Source organism: Rhincodon typus, chromosome 9 (assembly GCF_021869965.1).
Source record: "Rhincodon typus isolate 14 chromosome 9, sRhiTyp1.1, whole genome shotgun sequence".
Classification (NCBI taxonomy): domain Eukaryota; kingdom Metazoa; phylum Chordata; class Chondrichthyes; order Orectolobiformes; family Rhincodontidae; genus Rhincodon; species Rhincodon typus.
Genome location: NC_063340.1, coordinates 43246076 through 43263086, shown reverse-complemented (window position 1 = coordinate 43263086; position 17011 = coordinate 43246076). Strand labels below are relative to the sequence as shown.

The 17011-nt window shown below is 40.1% G+C and overlaps 1 protein-coding gene across 1 annotated transcript in view; it reads left to right on the top strand.

Moving 5' to 3' along the window:
* LOC109938878 (ribosomal protein S6 kinase alpha-5-like) overlaps positions 1 to 17011 on the top strand; it is a gene marked incomplete at its 5' end in the record, with an annotated part of 48803 nt that overhangs the window by 6888 nt on the left and 24904 nt on the right. The window contains 4 exons of the mRNA XM_048600990.1: positions 4278 to 4381; positions 6321 to 6471; positions 8455 to 8613; positions 9541 to 9614. Of these exons, the coding sequence (XP_048456947.1) occupies positions 4278 to 4381; positions 6321 to 6471; positions 8455 to 8613; positions 9541 to 9614 (488 nt within the window). The remainder of the gene's footprint in view (positions 1 to 4277; positions 4382 to 6320; positions 6472 to 8454; positions 8614 to 9540; positions 9615 to 17011) is intronic.

Here is a 17011-nt window from a genome sequence, read left to right as displayed (position 1 = left end):
AACTGCCCTCTGGGCAATTAGGGATGGACAATAAATGCTGCCTAGCCAGCAACACCCTGATCCCGTGAATGAATAGAGAAAAAAAATCTAGGAACAGAATTAGGCTATTCAGCATTGAATCTGCTCTGCCGTTCAATTACAGTTGATATGTTTCTCAACCACATTCTTCTGTCTTCTCCCTGCAATCTTGATCCCCTTGTCAATCAAGAACCTATCTACCTGAGTCTTAAATACACTCAATGACTTGCCCTCCACATCCTGCTGTGGCAATGAGTTCCATAGATTCACAGTCCTGTGGCTGAAGAAATTCTACCTCATCTCAGTTCTAAAGGATCAGCCTTCACTCTGAGGCTATGCCCTTCAGTCCTAGCCTCTCGGTATTCTTTAAGTTTCAATCAGAAGACCCTCATCCTTCTGAATTCCATTGAGTGCAGACCCAGAGTCCTCAACCACTCCTCACGTGACAAGCTGTTTATCCCTGGGATCATTCTTGTCAACCTCCTCTGCAAAACCTCCAAGGCCAGCGCAGCCTTCCTTGTGTACAGGGACCAAAAATGCTCAATATTCCAAACGCAGTCTGACCAGAGCCTTAGCCTCAGCAATACATCTCTACTCTAGTATTCTAGACCTCATGAAATGAATGCTAACACTGCATTTGCCTTCCCAACTGCTAACTGAACCTGCAAGTTAAGCTTAAGAGAGTCCAGAACTAGGACTCCCAAGTCCCTTTGTGCTTCAGATTTCTGAAGCTTTTCCCTGTTTGGAAAATAGTCATTGCCTCTATTTTTCCTACCAAAGTGCATAACCTCACACTTTTCCACATTATATTCCATCTATCACTTCTTTGCCAACTCTCACAGCCTGTCCAAGTCTCTTCTGTAGTCTCCCCACTTCCTCAGCATTACCTGTCCCTCCACCTATTTTTTTTTTGTCATCTGCAAACTTAGCAATAATTCCCTCAGTTCCTTCATCCAGATTGTTAATGTGTAACATGAATAGTTGTGGCCCCAGCACAGACCTCTATGGAACTCCATTAATCACTGCTGCCATCTTGAAAAAGACGCTTTTATCCCCATTCTCTGCTGTCTGCCTGTCAGCCAATCTTCTATCCATGCAAGTACTTTGTTCCTAAAACCATGAGCTCTTATCTTATTTAGCAATCTCCTGTGCAGCACCTTGTCAAAGGCCTCTGGAAATCCAAATAGGCCATGTCCACTGCTTCTCCTTATCTAACTTGCTCATTACCTGCTGAAAGAATTCTAACAGATTTATCAGGCGTGACCTCCCCTTGATAAAGCTATACTGACTCTGCCTTATTTTACTATGCAATTCCAAATACTCTGCAATCTCACCCCTGATAATGGGCTGTAAATTATTAACAATGACCGAGGTCAGGCTAACTGTCTGCCTATCTTCTGCCTTCCTCCGTCCTTAAACAGGAGTGTTACGTTAGCATTTTCCATTCTTCTCAGACCCTCCCTGGTTATGGTCATTCCTGAAAGATCACCACCTGTACTCTACAATCTCCTTGGATTTCTCCTTCAGAACTATAGAGTGTAGATAATCTGGTACAGATGATTTACTCACCTTCAGACTTTTCAGCTCCCCAGCACCTTCTCCTTAGTGATGACCACTACACACACCTCTGCTCCCGACTGTCACGATGGTCTACTGTGAAAACCGATGCATAGTGTCTATTTAGTTCATCAGCCATTTCTTTGATCCCCATTACTATATCGGATGTTGTTAAACTAGAAAAGATACAGGAAAAAATTTACAAGGATGTTGCCAGGACTGGAGGGTTTGAGTTATAAGAAGAGGCTGGATAGGTTGAGACTTTTTTTCTTTGGGGTGTTGGGGTTTGAGGGGTGGCCTTATAGAGGTTTATAAAATCATGAGGATCATAGATAAGGTGAATGGCCAAGGCCTTTTCCCCAGGGTAAGGGAGTGCAAACCTAAAGGGCATAGATTTAAGGTGAGAGGGGAAAGATTTAAAAGGAACCTGAGGGTCAACTTTTTCATGCAGAGGGTGGTGCAGGTGTGGGAAGAGCTGCCAGAGGAAGTGGTAGAGCTGGGTACAATTACAACATGTAAAAGACATTTCCACGGAAACATGAATAGGAAAGGTTTTGAGGGATATGGGCCAAACAAATGGGACTAGTTTAGTTTAGAATACCTGGTTGGCATGGATGAGTTGAACCAAAGGGTCTGTTTCTATGCTGTATGACTCTTACTACTTCTCCAGCGTCATTTTCAGTGGTCCAAAGTCCATCCTTGCCTCTCTCTTACTTTATGGATAACAAAACAAAATCTTCTTTTCTATTACTAGCCAGCTTACTGACACATTTCATCTTCTCCCCACTAATTGCTTTTTTTTTAGTTATCCTCTGCTCATTTTTTAAAATTGGCTTCCCAATTCTCTGGCTTCCCACTAACATATTCAATATATTATGTGCTTTTTCCTTTTATGCTGTCCCTGACTTCCCTTGTCAGCCATGGTTTACTCACCCTCCCCTTAGTATGCTGCATTTTCCTTGGGTGAATTTCTGTAGTGCCTCCAGAATTGCCTCCAGAAACCCCTGCCATTGCAGCTCCACTATCTTCCCTGCTAGGGCCCCTTTTCAATCTAATGTGGCCAGCTCCTCCTTCATATCTTTTCAGCTACCTTTGCTCAAATGTAATACTGTTACATCTGATTCCAGCTTCTCCCCCATAATTATTAGAGTAATACCTTCCTTCTGTGCCTTTTTTGTCTCCTGACTTATTTTCTTCCCGATGCCCAACCTACTGCTGGGATGCCTGTGGACAACTCTCATCAGCGTCTTTTCTCTGTAGTTTCTCAAATCTAATCAAAAACAGATTCTGCACCTTCTGAGTTTATATTATTACTTGCTATTGAATTAATTTAATTTCTTACTAACAAGGCAACCCCGCCCATCTGCCTACCCTTTCGATAGGATGTGTATCTTTGATATTTAGTTGCCAGCTGTGATCCTCTTGCAGTCACATATCTGTGATACCCACAACTTCGTACCTGCCAATTTCAGTCTGCGCTACAAGCTCATATACTTTGTTTCATGTACTGCATGCATTTAAGTACAGCACCATTAGGCCCGTGTTGACTCCCCAGCCCCCCCATTCTACTTATAGTTATCTCCTTATTTGCTGTGCCTGAAGTTAGATTCCTGACTCTTTCCATTCTGTCCTATTATCTGCTCTTGAAACTTTAATAACTTTTGCTGAACACTCTTCTCCCCCACCTCTCCAACACCCCTTAACTTTTTCACTAAATTTCCATACACAGAACCCACCCCCAACTGAACCAACTGAGGTTCAGTGATAATTTCAAAATGGGGAGAGAAATTGACTGCCACTGTGTGTCATAAAGACTTGTAGTTGCGCTAACTCTGCCATTATTGACACGCTGGCTTCTCCGCAGCCAAATGACCTCTATGCCTACAGTGTACAGCCTTGTAAGATTGACTCTCATGAGCAAGTTTTTGAGGAACAAAAGTCAAACTCTTGGCTGGCTCTTCCCTTGTCTTGCAACCTGAAAGCGCAAACTCTCAATTTCTAATGCCTAATTTTCTTGTCTGGTCTTTGAGGCAGTTATCTGATCAGTGTAATTCTTGGAAAATACCATGGAAGGTTTTAATAACAACATCACTTGTACATCATTTGCTTATTGAAATACACATTCAAAACCTGGAAATGCAGGTGGAAATTCATGTCATGAACAAAGTATTATTCAGTATCATGTATGCATGTATGATGTTGCCTTCGTGGCCTAGAAACTGGTCCACTCTAGATTTTAAATAGAAAAAGTAGCCCCATTTCATTTCATTTAATGTACGTGCATTAAAATATAGATGCATTCAGAACCTCAGGGTAGCCCGTGACACTTTGCAGCTAATGTATAGTCACAGTTTTATTCAAGGAAACACAAGAAGTTCCACGTGCAATAATGACTTTCTTTTTAAAATGATGCTTGTTAAAGGAGACGTATCATCCAGGACATGAGGGGATCTCCCCTCCATTCCAACATGTGATTATTTACATCCACCAGAGAGATTGATGGGACCTTTTTTTGTTTAATATCTCATTTGAAACACAGTGCCTCCATTCATGCACATGACCTTCAGTACTGCACTGGAGTGTCAGCTGTATTTACATGTTGAAGTCTTTGAAGTGGAACTTGAACGCACAACATTTTGACTCGGATGAAAATGCTACCACTGAGCTAAAACTGACAGAGATTGTATATTGGTTTTCAACAGGCAGTTGATTGGTGGAGTCTTGGGGTCCTTGTGTATGAACTGCTGACAGGAGCTTCGCCTTTCACCGTGGACGGTGCAAAAAATTCTCATTCGGAAATCTCGAGGTGACACTAGGATAATGTTTTCTATTCTACAAAACTTAGCGTTGAACACCATAATGTGATAACCTCAACAAGGCCCACAGGGAGATTAATTAGTGATTCCCCATGGGCCTTGTACAGGTTATGACATGTGAGGACAAAGCACAAAGTAGTTCGACTGTAAAATTTTTGATTAAACTTTTTGTTTTACATTTAATCACTTCATCCAGTGTTACAGACAATGTTTTCAATATTTGTGTTTTATTCATTGAAGTGGAAGGGCAATCTAAGCTGCATAATGTTGCATGGCCACCTCTTTAGTATGACAGTGACAGTGCCTTTTTATGTGTTGAGGCAAATACCAGTATCACCACTCCAAAAAGATTATTTTAAAGAGGTCAAAGTCAGCATTATCAAGTTTGAACAAGAATTGAGATTGTTATTTATGTGTGTTATTTCTTTGTATTTGCATCCGCAGCTGTGATGCTTAAAGCAGTCTAATGCCACTAGAAAAGCAAAGAATTTTAATTTGTTATGTCAGGTGAACTTCAAAAGTATGCTCCTAAAATTCTTAAAAGCATGCTGTTATGACCTCTAATGTATACTGTTTATAGCTTAAGGGTGGGCCATCTTAGTTTTTTTTAAGAATTGGTAACTTCTTGCTGTGCTAATTTGGGTAGGATTAACCAATTTAGGCAAGAAACTCTGTCAACAACCACAAATGAAGCCTAATAAAGCAGAAACAGTACCGATTCTATTTACACTCTATCAACAATTGTTCTTATAATATGAGATTTAGGGGGAGAGGGTTGCAGCAAATTGGTGTATTGACACAGGATAGGAGATTGCTGAAAACAGTTTGCGGCATAATGTCCTGTGGAAATAAGTACATGAGGTTGCAGTGGTGAAATGCACCAGATCCTTCCTGCTGTAATCTTAGATATTCTAACAGATACAATTTGGTACAAGCCTATTTGCAGCAACAGACTATGCAGGATTACACAGATGTGGAAAAGAGACCATGTACTCAGATTGAGCCTGTATATTGAAAATATTTATCATTTAAATCTGAACACATTTTTTAAACAAAAAAAGGTTACATGTGCTTTGTTTAATTAAACCACTGAGCTTCCAAAATTAGAATTTGCACAAGGTTCCAGTAACAGCTTCAGATCTTTATTCATTATATGTAATTGCTTACAAGTTTCCCTATTAAAAACTAATTTTGTTAAAGATTGACCTCTTATTTATTTTCAAAGGTTTGCCCATTTGGTGTTTTTTCTGAAATGTAGTTCTAGGTACTGTATCCATAGCGTATTGTATTGAGCAGATGTTTGAGTTGCAATGCAAAATATTAAACTTTTTCTGTAACAAAATGAATTCACAAGTGCATTTTACCAACTGCTTGAAGCTCTTTTAATTTTCTTTATATATAGTTTTGGTTTTAAAGCTTATGTGGATCACAGATATATGGTGTGGAGCATCAGTTTTTGTTACTTCCATAGCGCTGAGCTCCAGATTTCAGTTGTGTTACTATCAGGAAATGACACATGAAGATTGTGCAGTCATCCACAGTGAAAAGAATTGAGGGGAAGAAGTCACAGGAAATTACAGTATACAAGCATTTTGGGTGTTATTTTGAATCACCCATATTAGCCAATGGGTACCCAACTACTTTTTAAAGCTGAAGATAGAAAGGAAATTTTACTTCTAAGAGTTTAAAAACTGCTCTTGCGAAATGTAAAACAATGCATGACTTTAACCAAATTTGGAGGAACAATTAATGTTTGTTATCAGTATTGACAAGTTTATCATTAAAGTATAAGATTGTTTTTCTTCTATGTAAATTTGATCAGATTAATCCGATTAAATTTTAATTCTAAACATTGCACTGTTCTAATTTTTGTTTGTGGAAATGTGTCTGTCAAAAAGAATTCTTGAAGGAATAATTTTTCTTTCTTAGGCGAATCTTAAAAAATGATCCTCCATTTCCTGTGGAAATTCAGCCCACTGCCAAGGATCTAATACAGAAACTGTTGGTGAAAGATCCTAAACAAAGACTTGGGTCAGGGCTGACAGGAGCTGCAGAGATAAAGTCTCATTCATTTTTCCAGGTGCTGTATCATTTAGAAACTACTCCAGTCATAAATAGAAGTTTACCTTGTAGCAATAACTAAATGAAGAAGATAGACATAAGTTTCTAATTTTCATTAAACTTCTGAAATTTTTTGACAAAATTGAATAAAAGCATACTTTTTTGTGATTATTTCTAAATTTTGGGATTTGAACTTGCACTGAGGAAAGGTTGAGGCTAATCCAGAAGACTAATACCCTGTATCACCTCTGTCACTTCTTTGTTTAATGTAATTCCTCATGAGTCAACATTTTCTTTGGAAGTTAAGACAAAAATAACTTTCATCATTGTGACAATACTGTGGCTTTAAGAGGTATATTTTGTCCTGATTTCTTTTAAAAAAAAACAAAGATTAAACGAAAGGTAATGAGTAGTCTATGGTAATGTAAACAGCTTGTGAGGCCTTAGAGTTTTTTTTTAAGTTGGAACAATAGAAGCAGCCTGGATGGGCGTGGCAAGCTCTCTCAGACCAGGATTTCTAGTGTTTTTTCAGCTTTCAGATTCAGCAGAAGCTTCTGGAGTTTAAGTAGTAGAAGCTATTTTCCCCATCTCTTGATTAGAGTTAGAAGCTAGGGTTTCTCTTCCTACTGCGGGCGTTGCATGTGAGAAAATATGATTTCTAAATCTGCCTTTTTTTTTGCAAAGGGGTGTATTTATGGGATGTTACTATGTTGGAACAGTTAATTAGTCATAGCTACTGTATCTATTATTCTGTTAAGTTTTCTAATAGAATTAAGTTATTCTAAATTATTCTTTCTTTTGTTGTATTTTAATTATAGTGCTGGAATAAATTGTGTTTTGTCTAACACCGAGTAGTTTGACCAGTCGAATTGCATCTGGAACACAGAACTTAACATTTGCCTTTAAAATAAGAAAAATGTTAGAGTTTAGGCTACCTTCTTAAAATATTTTGAGGGGTTCTTGTCTGGTCCATAACAATCATGCACAGTCCTATTGTGGGAAATATTATTTTGTATATTTAAAAAAATGGAATTTGAAATTGAATAATTCCTTTCTGCTGCACTAACTTGTTATTTACAGTTTGTCATGCCTGATTTTTAGCTATTGATTGTATCCATAGTGCTGAAGTTATAAAATTAATGCTGAAAGCTTGCACACTCGGATCTTCATCTTTCATTATACCCAATATATGCACTGAAAGTTGAAAGTGCACGTATATGCATCATGAATGAGTCTTGAAATCAGATGCTCAACAGTACTATCTGTTACTCATCTTTTAATTACTAACCAAAACTAAAATTATCCCACATATGGTTTTCTAATAAGCTGCAGTTGGTTAGTGAACAACATATTGTACAGCGTTGGTTTTAAACAAAATCTCCATTAAGAAATTATGAAATATACATCAGAATTTGTGTTCCTGGCATGAGCCATTCTCAATGGGAGTTTAGCTGTCGGATAGATTCATTAACATTATTGTTCTGATACTGTGACCTCTGCTGCTGTCCAGTAAGGCTGTATGCTGGAAACGCAATGATGTGAAAGACAACATTAACACACGAGATTGTCATGTTTTAATGTAGCATGGGTTGCTCCTAGAACAAATTGTCTAACTAGTCACATTTTTTTTTACAAACAATCTCTAAAATAATGTGGAAATACAAGCACTAATCTAAAATTGTAACTTCACATCAGTCTCCCATAAGACATTTATAGATCCATAAAGCAGTGCAAAAACACCAAAATATCTAATGATATATAGCTATCTCTCTCACTTCCAAATGATAGATATATTGGAGATAATGGAGAGAGTACCAAAATCACTTGGAAAATGACACTAATCTGACCTTGCAGTTTTTCAAGTGAGCACTGTAACAATATTTGTGAAAATCCATTACTGAAAGCCGAATTTTCATGTTCACCTTTAAACTCATCCTCAAGTATTATTTGGAATGTTTACTTTATAGGTTTTCTTTATATATGTTTCCAAATTTATCTTCAGGGCCTAAACTGGAGAGATTTAGTAACCAAAGCAATCAAACCTCCCATCAAACCAGTCATCCAAAATGAACTTGATGTCAGCAACTTTGCAGAGGAGTTTACAAGAATGGATCCAGCCTATTCTCCTGCTGCTCTTCCCCAGCATACAGATTTATTTAAGGTATATCAAAACATTCAGCATTTGTATGACCAAGCATTAAAGTATTAGCGAATGTTAAGTAAAATCTAGCAATAAAAGAATCATACTGCAGTTGCTGGAAATCTGAAACAGTCACAAAGAATGCTACAGAAACTCGGCAGGTGTAGCAGCATCTGTGGAGAGAGAAACAGAGTTAATGTTTCAAGGCCAATATGACTCCTCTTCAGAACTGAAAGGGTTTGGAAAATGCTTTTCTTTCACTACTTTTTAGAGATGTGGAAGAGGAGCAAAGGGAATGGATGGTGTAGAGTCCCAGGGCAAAAGACAAAGGGCTTATTAATGGTGGTAAAAGAAATGTAAAATGGGTGTAAACATAAATGCAACAGGGAGTAAATACATCCTGACTACAGAGACCAAAATAAACAAGACCCAAAAAAGACAAGGGGGAAGACAGTGAAAGATGTGAGATAAATGGAGAACAGGCAACATGTGGTCAAGATGTGAAGATTGTGGAATTCAATATTAAGGCCTAGAGGCTGTAAAGTGCCTAAGTAGAAAATGAGGTATTGTTCCTCAAGCATGGATTGTGCTTTATTGAAACATCACAGCAGACCCAGACAGAAATGGTAGCATGAGAGCAAGGTGGTTTATTAAAATAGCAAGCAATTGGAAGATCAGGATCATTCTTGCAGACAGAGCAGAGGTGTTCTCTAAAGCAGTCAACCAATCTACATTTGTTCTCACAATGTAAAGGAGACTGTATTGTGAGTGGTGAATGCAACAGACAAGATTGGGGGCGATAAAGTCAAACCCCGCCTCATCTTGAAGGTGTGTCTTTAACAAATCAATGTATAGGTAATGGAATTGCAAAAAGAAGGATAGATTTCATTAGTAATCGACCAGAAAATAGATGATTGACAATTATGCTATTATTTGCACTTCCTTTAGACTGAAAATAATTGTTTGAAAACAAAGGCTGCAGCTGATGGAAATCTAAACTACAAGCATAATGCTGGATATAGGTCAGGTAACAATAATAGAGAGAGAAATAGAGTTACCATAGAAATAGGAGCAGGAGTAGGCCATTCTGCCTCTTGAACCACAGTTAGATCGTTGCTTATCTGATTGTAACAAATCCAAATTCCTGTCTACCTGATAACCTTTCAGCCCTTGTTGAATAAAAATCTATCTACTTGTGTTTTAAAAACATTTAAGGTCTCTGCTTCCCCCACTTTTTCAGGAAGAGTCACAAGGGCTACTGATGGGGGTGTGGGGGGCAATGTCTCATCTCTGTTTTAAATGAGCGACAATCAATTTCTAAATAGTGATCGCTAGTTCTTGACTTTCCTGTAAGGTGAAACATCCTCTCCCCATCCAACCTGTCAAGCCATCTCAGGATCTGATGTTTTAATCAAGTCAACTCTTACTCTTCTAAACTTCAGATATGAGCTTAGCGAATCTAATCTTTCCTCATAAGACAGCCCATCCATTCCAAGCATTAGTCTGTAAACCTTACCTGAACTGCTTTCAACACATTTACATCCTTCTTTAAATAAGGTGACCAACGTTGATACAGTATTCTAGATGTGGTCTCAACAGTAACAGAAGCTTAACCTGCTTACTGTTGTATTTAATTCCCTTCAATAATTGATAATATTTTATTAGCTTTCCTAATTACTTCCTGTACCAGCATATTAACCTTCTGTGACAAATGCACAAGGACACCTTGATCCCTTTGGATCTGAGATCCCTGTAAGTTCTGATCATTCTGGTAATTGTTCATCATTTTGGCATGATGAATGAAAAATAAACAATTTCACATTTTTCCACATACTTGATTTGCCAGATCTTTGCCACTCATATATCCATCTATATCTTTTGGTAGTCTCTTTATTGCCTTGTCACAACTTAATTTCTTTGTGTCATCAGCAAATTTGACAATATACTTTCTGTTCATTCATCCGTTCCATTTATCTCAATTTTAACAGTTGAAATCCTAGCACTGATTCCTGTGGCACACCACTCATTACAACTTATCAAACTAAAGAAAAATCCATTTATACCTACTTTCTGCTTTATATTAGGCAGCCAATCTTCCATCCCTGCCTAAATACTGGCCCCCACCTTGACATGTTCTCAGTGATAACCTTTGATGTGGCACTTTATCAGATGCCTTCTAGAATCCTAATTTCAGTACATCCACCAGTTCTCCTTTATCCACAGTACAAGTTACTTCCTCAAAGAACTCCACTAGATTGGGCAGACATGATATCCCTCTCACAAAACCATATTGACTCTACTTGCTTGCCTTGAACTTTTTAAGGGACCTACTATAAAATCTTTAATAATAGCTTCCAATATTTTATCCACAGATATTAAGGTAACTGACCTATATTTTCTTGCTTTCTGACTGTACCTTTTTGAATAAAGCAGCTACATTTGTAGCTTCCATTGTTATGGGACATTCTCTGAATCAGGGAGTTTGGGAAATTAAAACCAATACATCAACTTTCACAGTTGCCGCTTCTTCTTAGACCGTAGGATAATGTTCTTCAGAGCCTGGGCATTTGTTTACCCACAGCTCCAACAATTTACTCAACCATTTTTCTGGTAATTGGAAATTTCTGAGTTCCAATTTCCTGATTTATATCTGCTTCTGGGGTGTTACTTGGACCCTGTATAGTGAAGGCTGATGCAAAATACCTGTGTGATTCACCTATTATTTCTTTATTTTCCATTACTAGTTTTCCAGACTCGCTTTCTACACAACCAAACACTCACTTTGTTTAGAAATAGTAAGAACTGCCGATGCTGGAGTCAGAGATAACACAGTGTGGAGCTGGAGGAACACAGCAGGCCAGGCAGCATCAGAGGAGCAGGAAAGCTGATGTTTCGGGTCAGGACCCTTCTTCAGAAATGTGTCAGATAGGGCGGAATAAAATCGTAGGTTGAGGTTGAGGATCCTGTGAAGAATGAAAAACAGAAGAGTTCCTTTGCAGAGTTTTTGCATTTCTGAAGCATGGTCCTGACCCAAAACATCAGCTTTCCTGCTTCTCTGATGCTGCCTGGCCTGTGGTGTTCCTCCAGCTCCACACTCTGTTAACTCAATTTGTTTACTTTTCTTTTTGAAATATTTATATAGACTGTTATTACCAGTCTTTATATTTCTGACTAGCCTTCTCTCAGACTCTATTGTTGTTCCTTCTTGCTGTTGTTATATTCTGTCCAATTGTCTGACCAGCCACCTGTCTTTGCACAATTGTCTGCTTTTTCTTCAAGTTTGATATTATCTTTAAACTTGCTTATAACCACAAATTGTGCATCTGTGTCTTTCATCTTTTATGTTGTATTGAGCCTGTATATTGTGAACTGAACTAACACATCGATATCTGTCTAAGCATCTCCTTTAACTGAATTTGCTGATTCACTAGCCTTCTGTTTCCATGCTTCCATAATTGTCCTTTATTTATATGTTAAAAACGGTCTTGGACCCATTTCTCTCACCCTCAAACTGAATCCAAAATTCAGTCCTACTATAATAAGGTGTGGAGCTAGATGAACACAGCAGGCCAGGCAGCATCAGAGGAGCAGGAAAACTGACATTTTGGGTCTGGACCCTTCTTCAGAAATGGGGGAGGGGAAGGGGGCTCTGAAATAAATAGAGAGAAGGGGAGGCGATGATAGAAGGTGGATAGAAGAGCAGATAGGTGGAGAGAAGACGGATAGGTTAAGGAGGCAGGGATGAAGCCAGTACAGGTGAGTGTAGGTAGGGAGTTGGGGTGTGGGTTGGTCAGTGAGGAGGAAGGGGCGGGTAGGTGGGAGGGAAGATGGACAGATCAAGGAGGCGGGGATGAGGACATCCCAGATGTCCTCGTTTTTCAAGGTCTGCAATTTCCCCTCCACAGGGGTCGAAAATGCCTTCGACCGTATCTCTCACGTTTCCCGCATCTCAGCCCTCACACCCCCTCCCCGCAATAACAACAAAGACAGAATTCCCCTTGTCCTCATGTATCACCCCATCAACCTCCGGATTCAACGCATCATTCTCTGTCACTTCTGCCACCTGCAATCTGACCCCACTACCAAGGATATATTTCCCTCCCCACCCTTATCTGCCTTCCAGATGGACCGCTCTCTCCGTGACTCCCTCATCCGCTCCACACTCCCCACTAGCCCCACCACCCCTGGCACTTTTCCCTGCAACCGCAGAAGGAGCTACACCTGCCCCTACACCTCTCCCCCTCACCTCCATTCCAGGCCCCAAGAAAACCTTCCACATTAAACAGATGTTCACCTGCACGTCCATTAAGGTGGTATATCGTATCCGCTGTTCCCGATGTGGCCTCATCTACATCGGGGAAACCAAGCGGAGGCTTGCAGACCGCTTTGTGGGGCACCTACGCTCAGTTCGTGACAAACAACACCTCCCAGTCGTGAACCACTTCAACTCCCCCTCCCACGTGTCCATCCTGGGCCTCCTTCAGTGCCACAATGATGCCGCCCGAAGGCTGGAGGAACAGCACCTCATATTCTGCCTGGGAACCCTGCAGCCCAATGGTCTCGATGTGGACCTTACAAGGTTCAAAATTTCCCCACCCCCAACCTCATCTCAAGACCAGCTCATCTCGTCCCCGCCTCCTTGATCTGTCTGTCTTTTCTCCCACCTACCTGCCCCTCCCTCTTCACTGACCAACTCCCATCCCAACTCCCTACCTACACTCACCTGTACTGGCTTCATCCCCGCCTCCTTGACCTGTCCGTCTTCTCTCCACCTACCTGCTCCTCTATCCACCTTCTATCATCGCCTCCCCCTCTCTCTATTTATTTCAGAGTCCCCTTCCCCTCCCCTATTTCTGAAGAAGGGTCCAGACCCGAAATGTCAGCATTCCTGCTCCTCTGATGCTGCCTGGCCGGGTGTGTTCATTCAGCTCCACACCTTGTTATCTCGGACTCCAGCATCAGCAGTTCCTACTATCTCTCAGTCCTACTATAGTTGTGGCTAATTTGGGGCATCTTCACGATGAGAGAGTTCATTAATCCTATGTCACTGGACAACATTAGGTCTAGTATGTCTGGTCCTGGTTAGCATCAGAGAAAACTATTCCAAGAAACTATCCCAAACGCATTCTATTACCTCCACACCTAGGCTACCTTTCCTACCTGACTTTTCTAGTTTATATGCAGATTAAAATCTCCTATGGTTATCATGGTGCCTTTCTGACAAGCTCTCATTATTTCTCCTTTTTATGTATACCCTACCATGAGGTTACTGTGGAGGGACCTGTAAACCACTCTCACAAGTGACCTCTTGCCTTTATCATTTCTCATCTCCATCCAAATCATTTCCATATTGTGGCTTCCTGAACGGGCATCACCCCTTTTCTATTGTATTAACATCACCATTAACTAACAAAGTCAGTCCACCATGATTTCCTAGTTTCCCGTTCTTCCAGCAAGTTGCCCTCCTGATTTGGAAATCAACATCCTGATTTGAAAATATATCACCCTACTTTCAGTGTCTCTGAGTCAAAACCTTGAAACTCGCTCCCTAATGTCTTTGTGGTCTAACTGCAGCAAATGGACAGCAGCAGCTCAAGAAGGCAGCTCACCACCTTCTTAAGGGCGACTAAGGATGGATGATAAATGCTGGCCCAGACATTGGCACCCACATCCTACGATTTTTTTTTAAGTGTGCTGTACTCTTCAAGATTCAGATCCCATTTCGTATTGTCCTGCAGCTATGTCTACCAAATGGTTACTGGATTGTATTTACCTTTTTATTTTTATCCATTTTATACTTTTTGTAACTTCTAGTGTTATCAGATAATTTACTCATAGATTTGCACCCTTTTATCCTTTTCTGTTATGGTCTGTTTACATTTTCCTATTCGTAACATTTTCTTTTACCTTGGCTGTACTCTATGATTTACACCAACTTCTAAACTTGATCTATTACCCTCGCTATTTAGTTTGAAATGCTATCTACTTCCCTAGTTACGTGAAGAACACCAGTCTCAGCATGATTTAGGTGGAGACCATCCCATTGCTACGGATACCACTTTTGCCAGTATTGGTGTCAATGTCTCATGAACTGGAACTGACAAATCACGCACCAGTCTTTGGGACACACATTGATCTCTCTAATGTGATTTGCCCTATGCTAATTTGCAGGTGGCTGAGGCAATAATCGAGAGATTATGACTTTGAGATCTGGCTGTTTCATTTGATGCCTGCCTCCTCGTACTGACTATGAAAAGCCATTTCCTTTGCTCTTCCAATGTTGTTGCTACTTACATGGACCACGGCAAGTGGACTTTTCCCCCTTCTACTGCACGTTCCTCTCCAGCCCTGAACAGGTGGCTGAATCTCTTGCACCAGGCAATGAACTATCTGGACTTGCATTATTTGTCAATTCATCTGACTATTAGTGTCCCTGATTACATTCTTTTTATTTCTCCGCCTACTTGAATGACACTCTGTGGTATGGTGCCTTGTCAGTTAGCTTATCCACCCTGCAACCCCCACTCTCATCCAGACAAGCTGAAAGAATCTCAAAGCTGTTGGACAGTTGCAAGGGCTGAGATGTGTATATTCCTGCTCTCTAGGTCCCTTACTTGCCTCACTGTCGGAGGCACACTCCTGTCCCTAAGAACTGCCTAGATCAAATGATGCAATTCTAAATGGTATCACTGCATCCTTGTGTAAAGAATCTATATAACCATCTCCCTCCCTGATGTATTGTTTAGTGTCTGTAGTTCAGTCTCGAACTCATAAGTACTGAACCAAACTTATTGAACTTCATACATTGACTCTACACATTTGTGCTAGACTAAACTAGCATCTTGAAACTGCCACATGCTGCAGCCATAACACATTGTCTGTCCTGCCATTCTTAGTGTTTACTAGCTTACTAACTCATTATTTTGTTAAATTATATATTCACTTCTGCTTCTATAAATTTTGTCAGCCCTATCACCAGTTGTTATACTATGTAGAACCTCAGGAATGGAATTAACCTTAGTCGCTACCAGATACTCACCAAGTAACTAGCTTCTTCCCTGTAGAAGAAGAATAAGAAAAAAAATTTTGGAAGCTGAAAATGTTGGACATAAAGGAGCACCCTTTCCCTTCCTCCCTATTGTAGCCCATACTCAATTGTTAAATCGTACCAAATTGGCTAATTTATATATTCCTAACACAAAAAGGCCTAAGATGCAGTTATAGAAGAACTGGTTTGAACTGCTTCTCGAATCAGTTATGCCCAACTGCTCTTCCACAGGAGGTCTGGAAAATTATGATTAAGAATTTGACTTGTAGATTTCAGATAAATGCAAACTATAGACATAATTGATTTTGTACAAAAATGTTGGATCATTTTTCCCCCAACAATTGTCAACATTTAGTCTACAGTCAAACTGACCTTGCTAGCTGTAATTATGTGCTCCAAACTTAAAAGACCTATCTGACCCACTTCAACTGAACATTTCAGGGCAGTAACTCTTCTTCAGGGCCAAAAAATAATGGTGACCTGACAACAACACATGATTGAGAGACCAACAAAGGAGCCAATAAGACTATAGTACCTCATCCCAGTAATCTGGAAATCATTTTGAAAGAATACTTTTCATAAATTTCTCATTTTTGCTAGCTTTGTCACCCACAGTACTGTTGATATCTGAAAGCAGTTACTTTCAGAACCCCAACCTATTTCTGCATATAAGCAATGGGAGAGAATTATAATTTCTATCCAATGGCCATTTCTTTATTCTGATTATTTTGGACAACCTGAAGGAGGGTGGGCGAAGCACATTTGTTGCTTGAGGCACCAAGGCCAGAGACTGAACCATTCTTGCCACTACGTCTATAAAAATTGTACAGGAAAATATCATTTAAAGCATTGTCAAATGTTGTATTGTCGTATGTGCGGACTGTGTATTTCAGTAACGAAACAATTTGTAAGAGAATGATAACCAGTGAATGGACCTAAAGCTATGGTCCACCTCCTACTGAGCTTTCACAGTGACTGGTTCCTTCCAGTTGAGCACAAATGATTCTTAACATCGTTGAGGTTGGTTGGCTCGCCAAGCAGACGTTTCATTACCGTGCTTGGTAACATCCTCAATGCAGCCTCTGATGAAGTGTCGGAGTGTTTTCCCGCCTGGTTTTTAAACTCTGGGGTCCGTTGCGATGGATTGCCTCACTTCCGGGTTTCCTCCGTGGTGGAATGTATATGGGGTCGAGGTCAATGTGCTTCGTGGAGTGCCGTGCTTCCAGGAATTCTCGTGCTTGTCTCTGCCTAGCCTGTTCCAGGATCTTGGTGTTGTCCCAGTCGAAGCGGTGGTTCTCCTTGTCCATGTGGATTGAGATGAGTGAGTATTGGTCGTGTCTTTTTGTAGCCAGTTGGTGTTCATGTACTCTT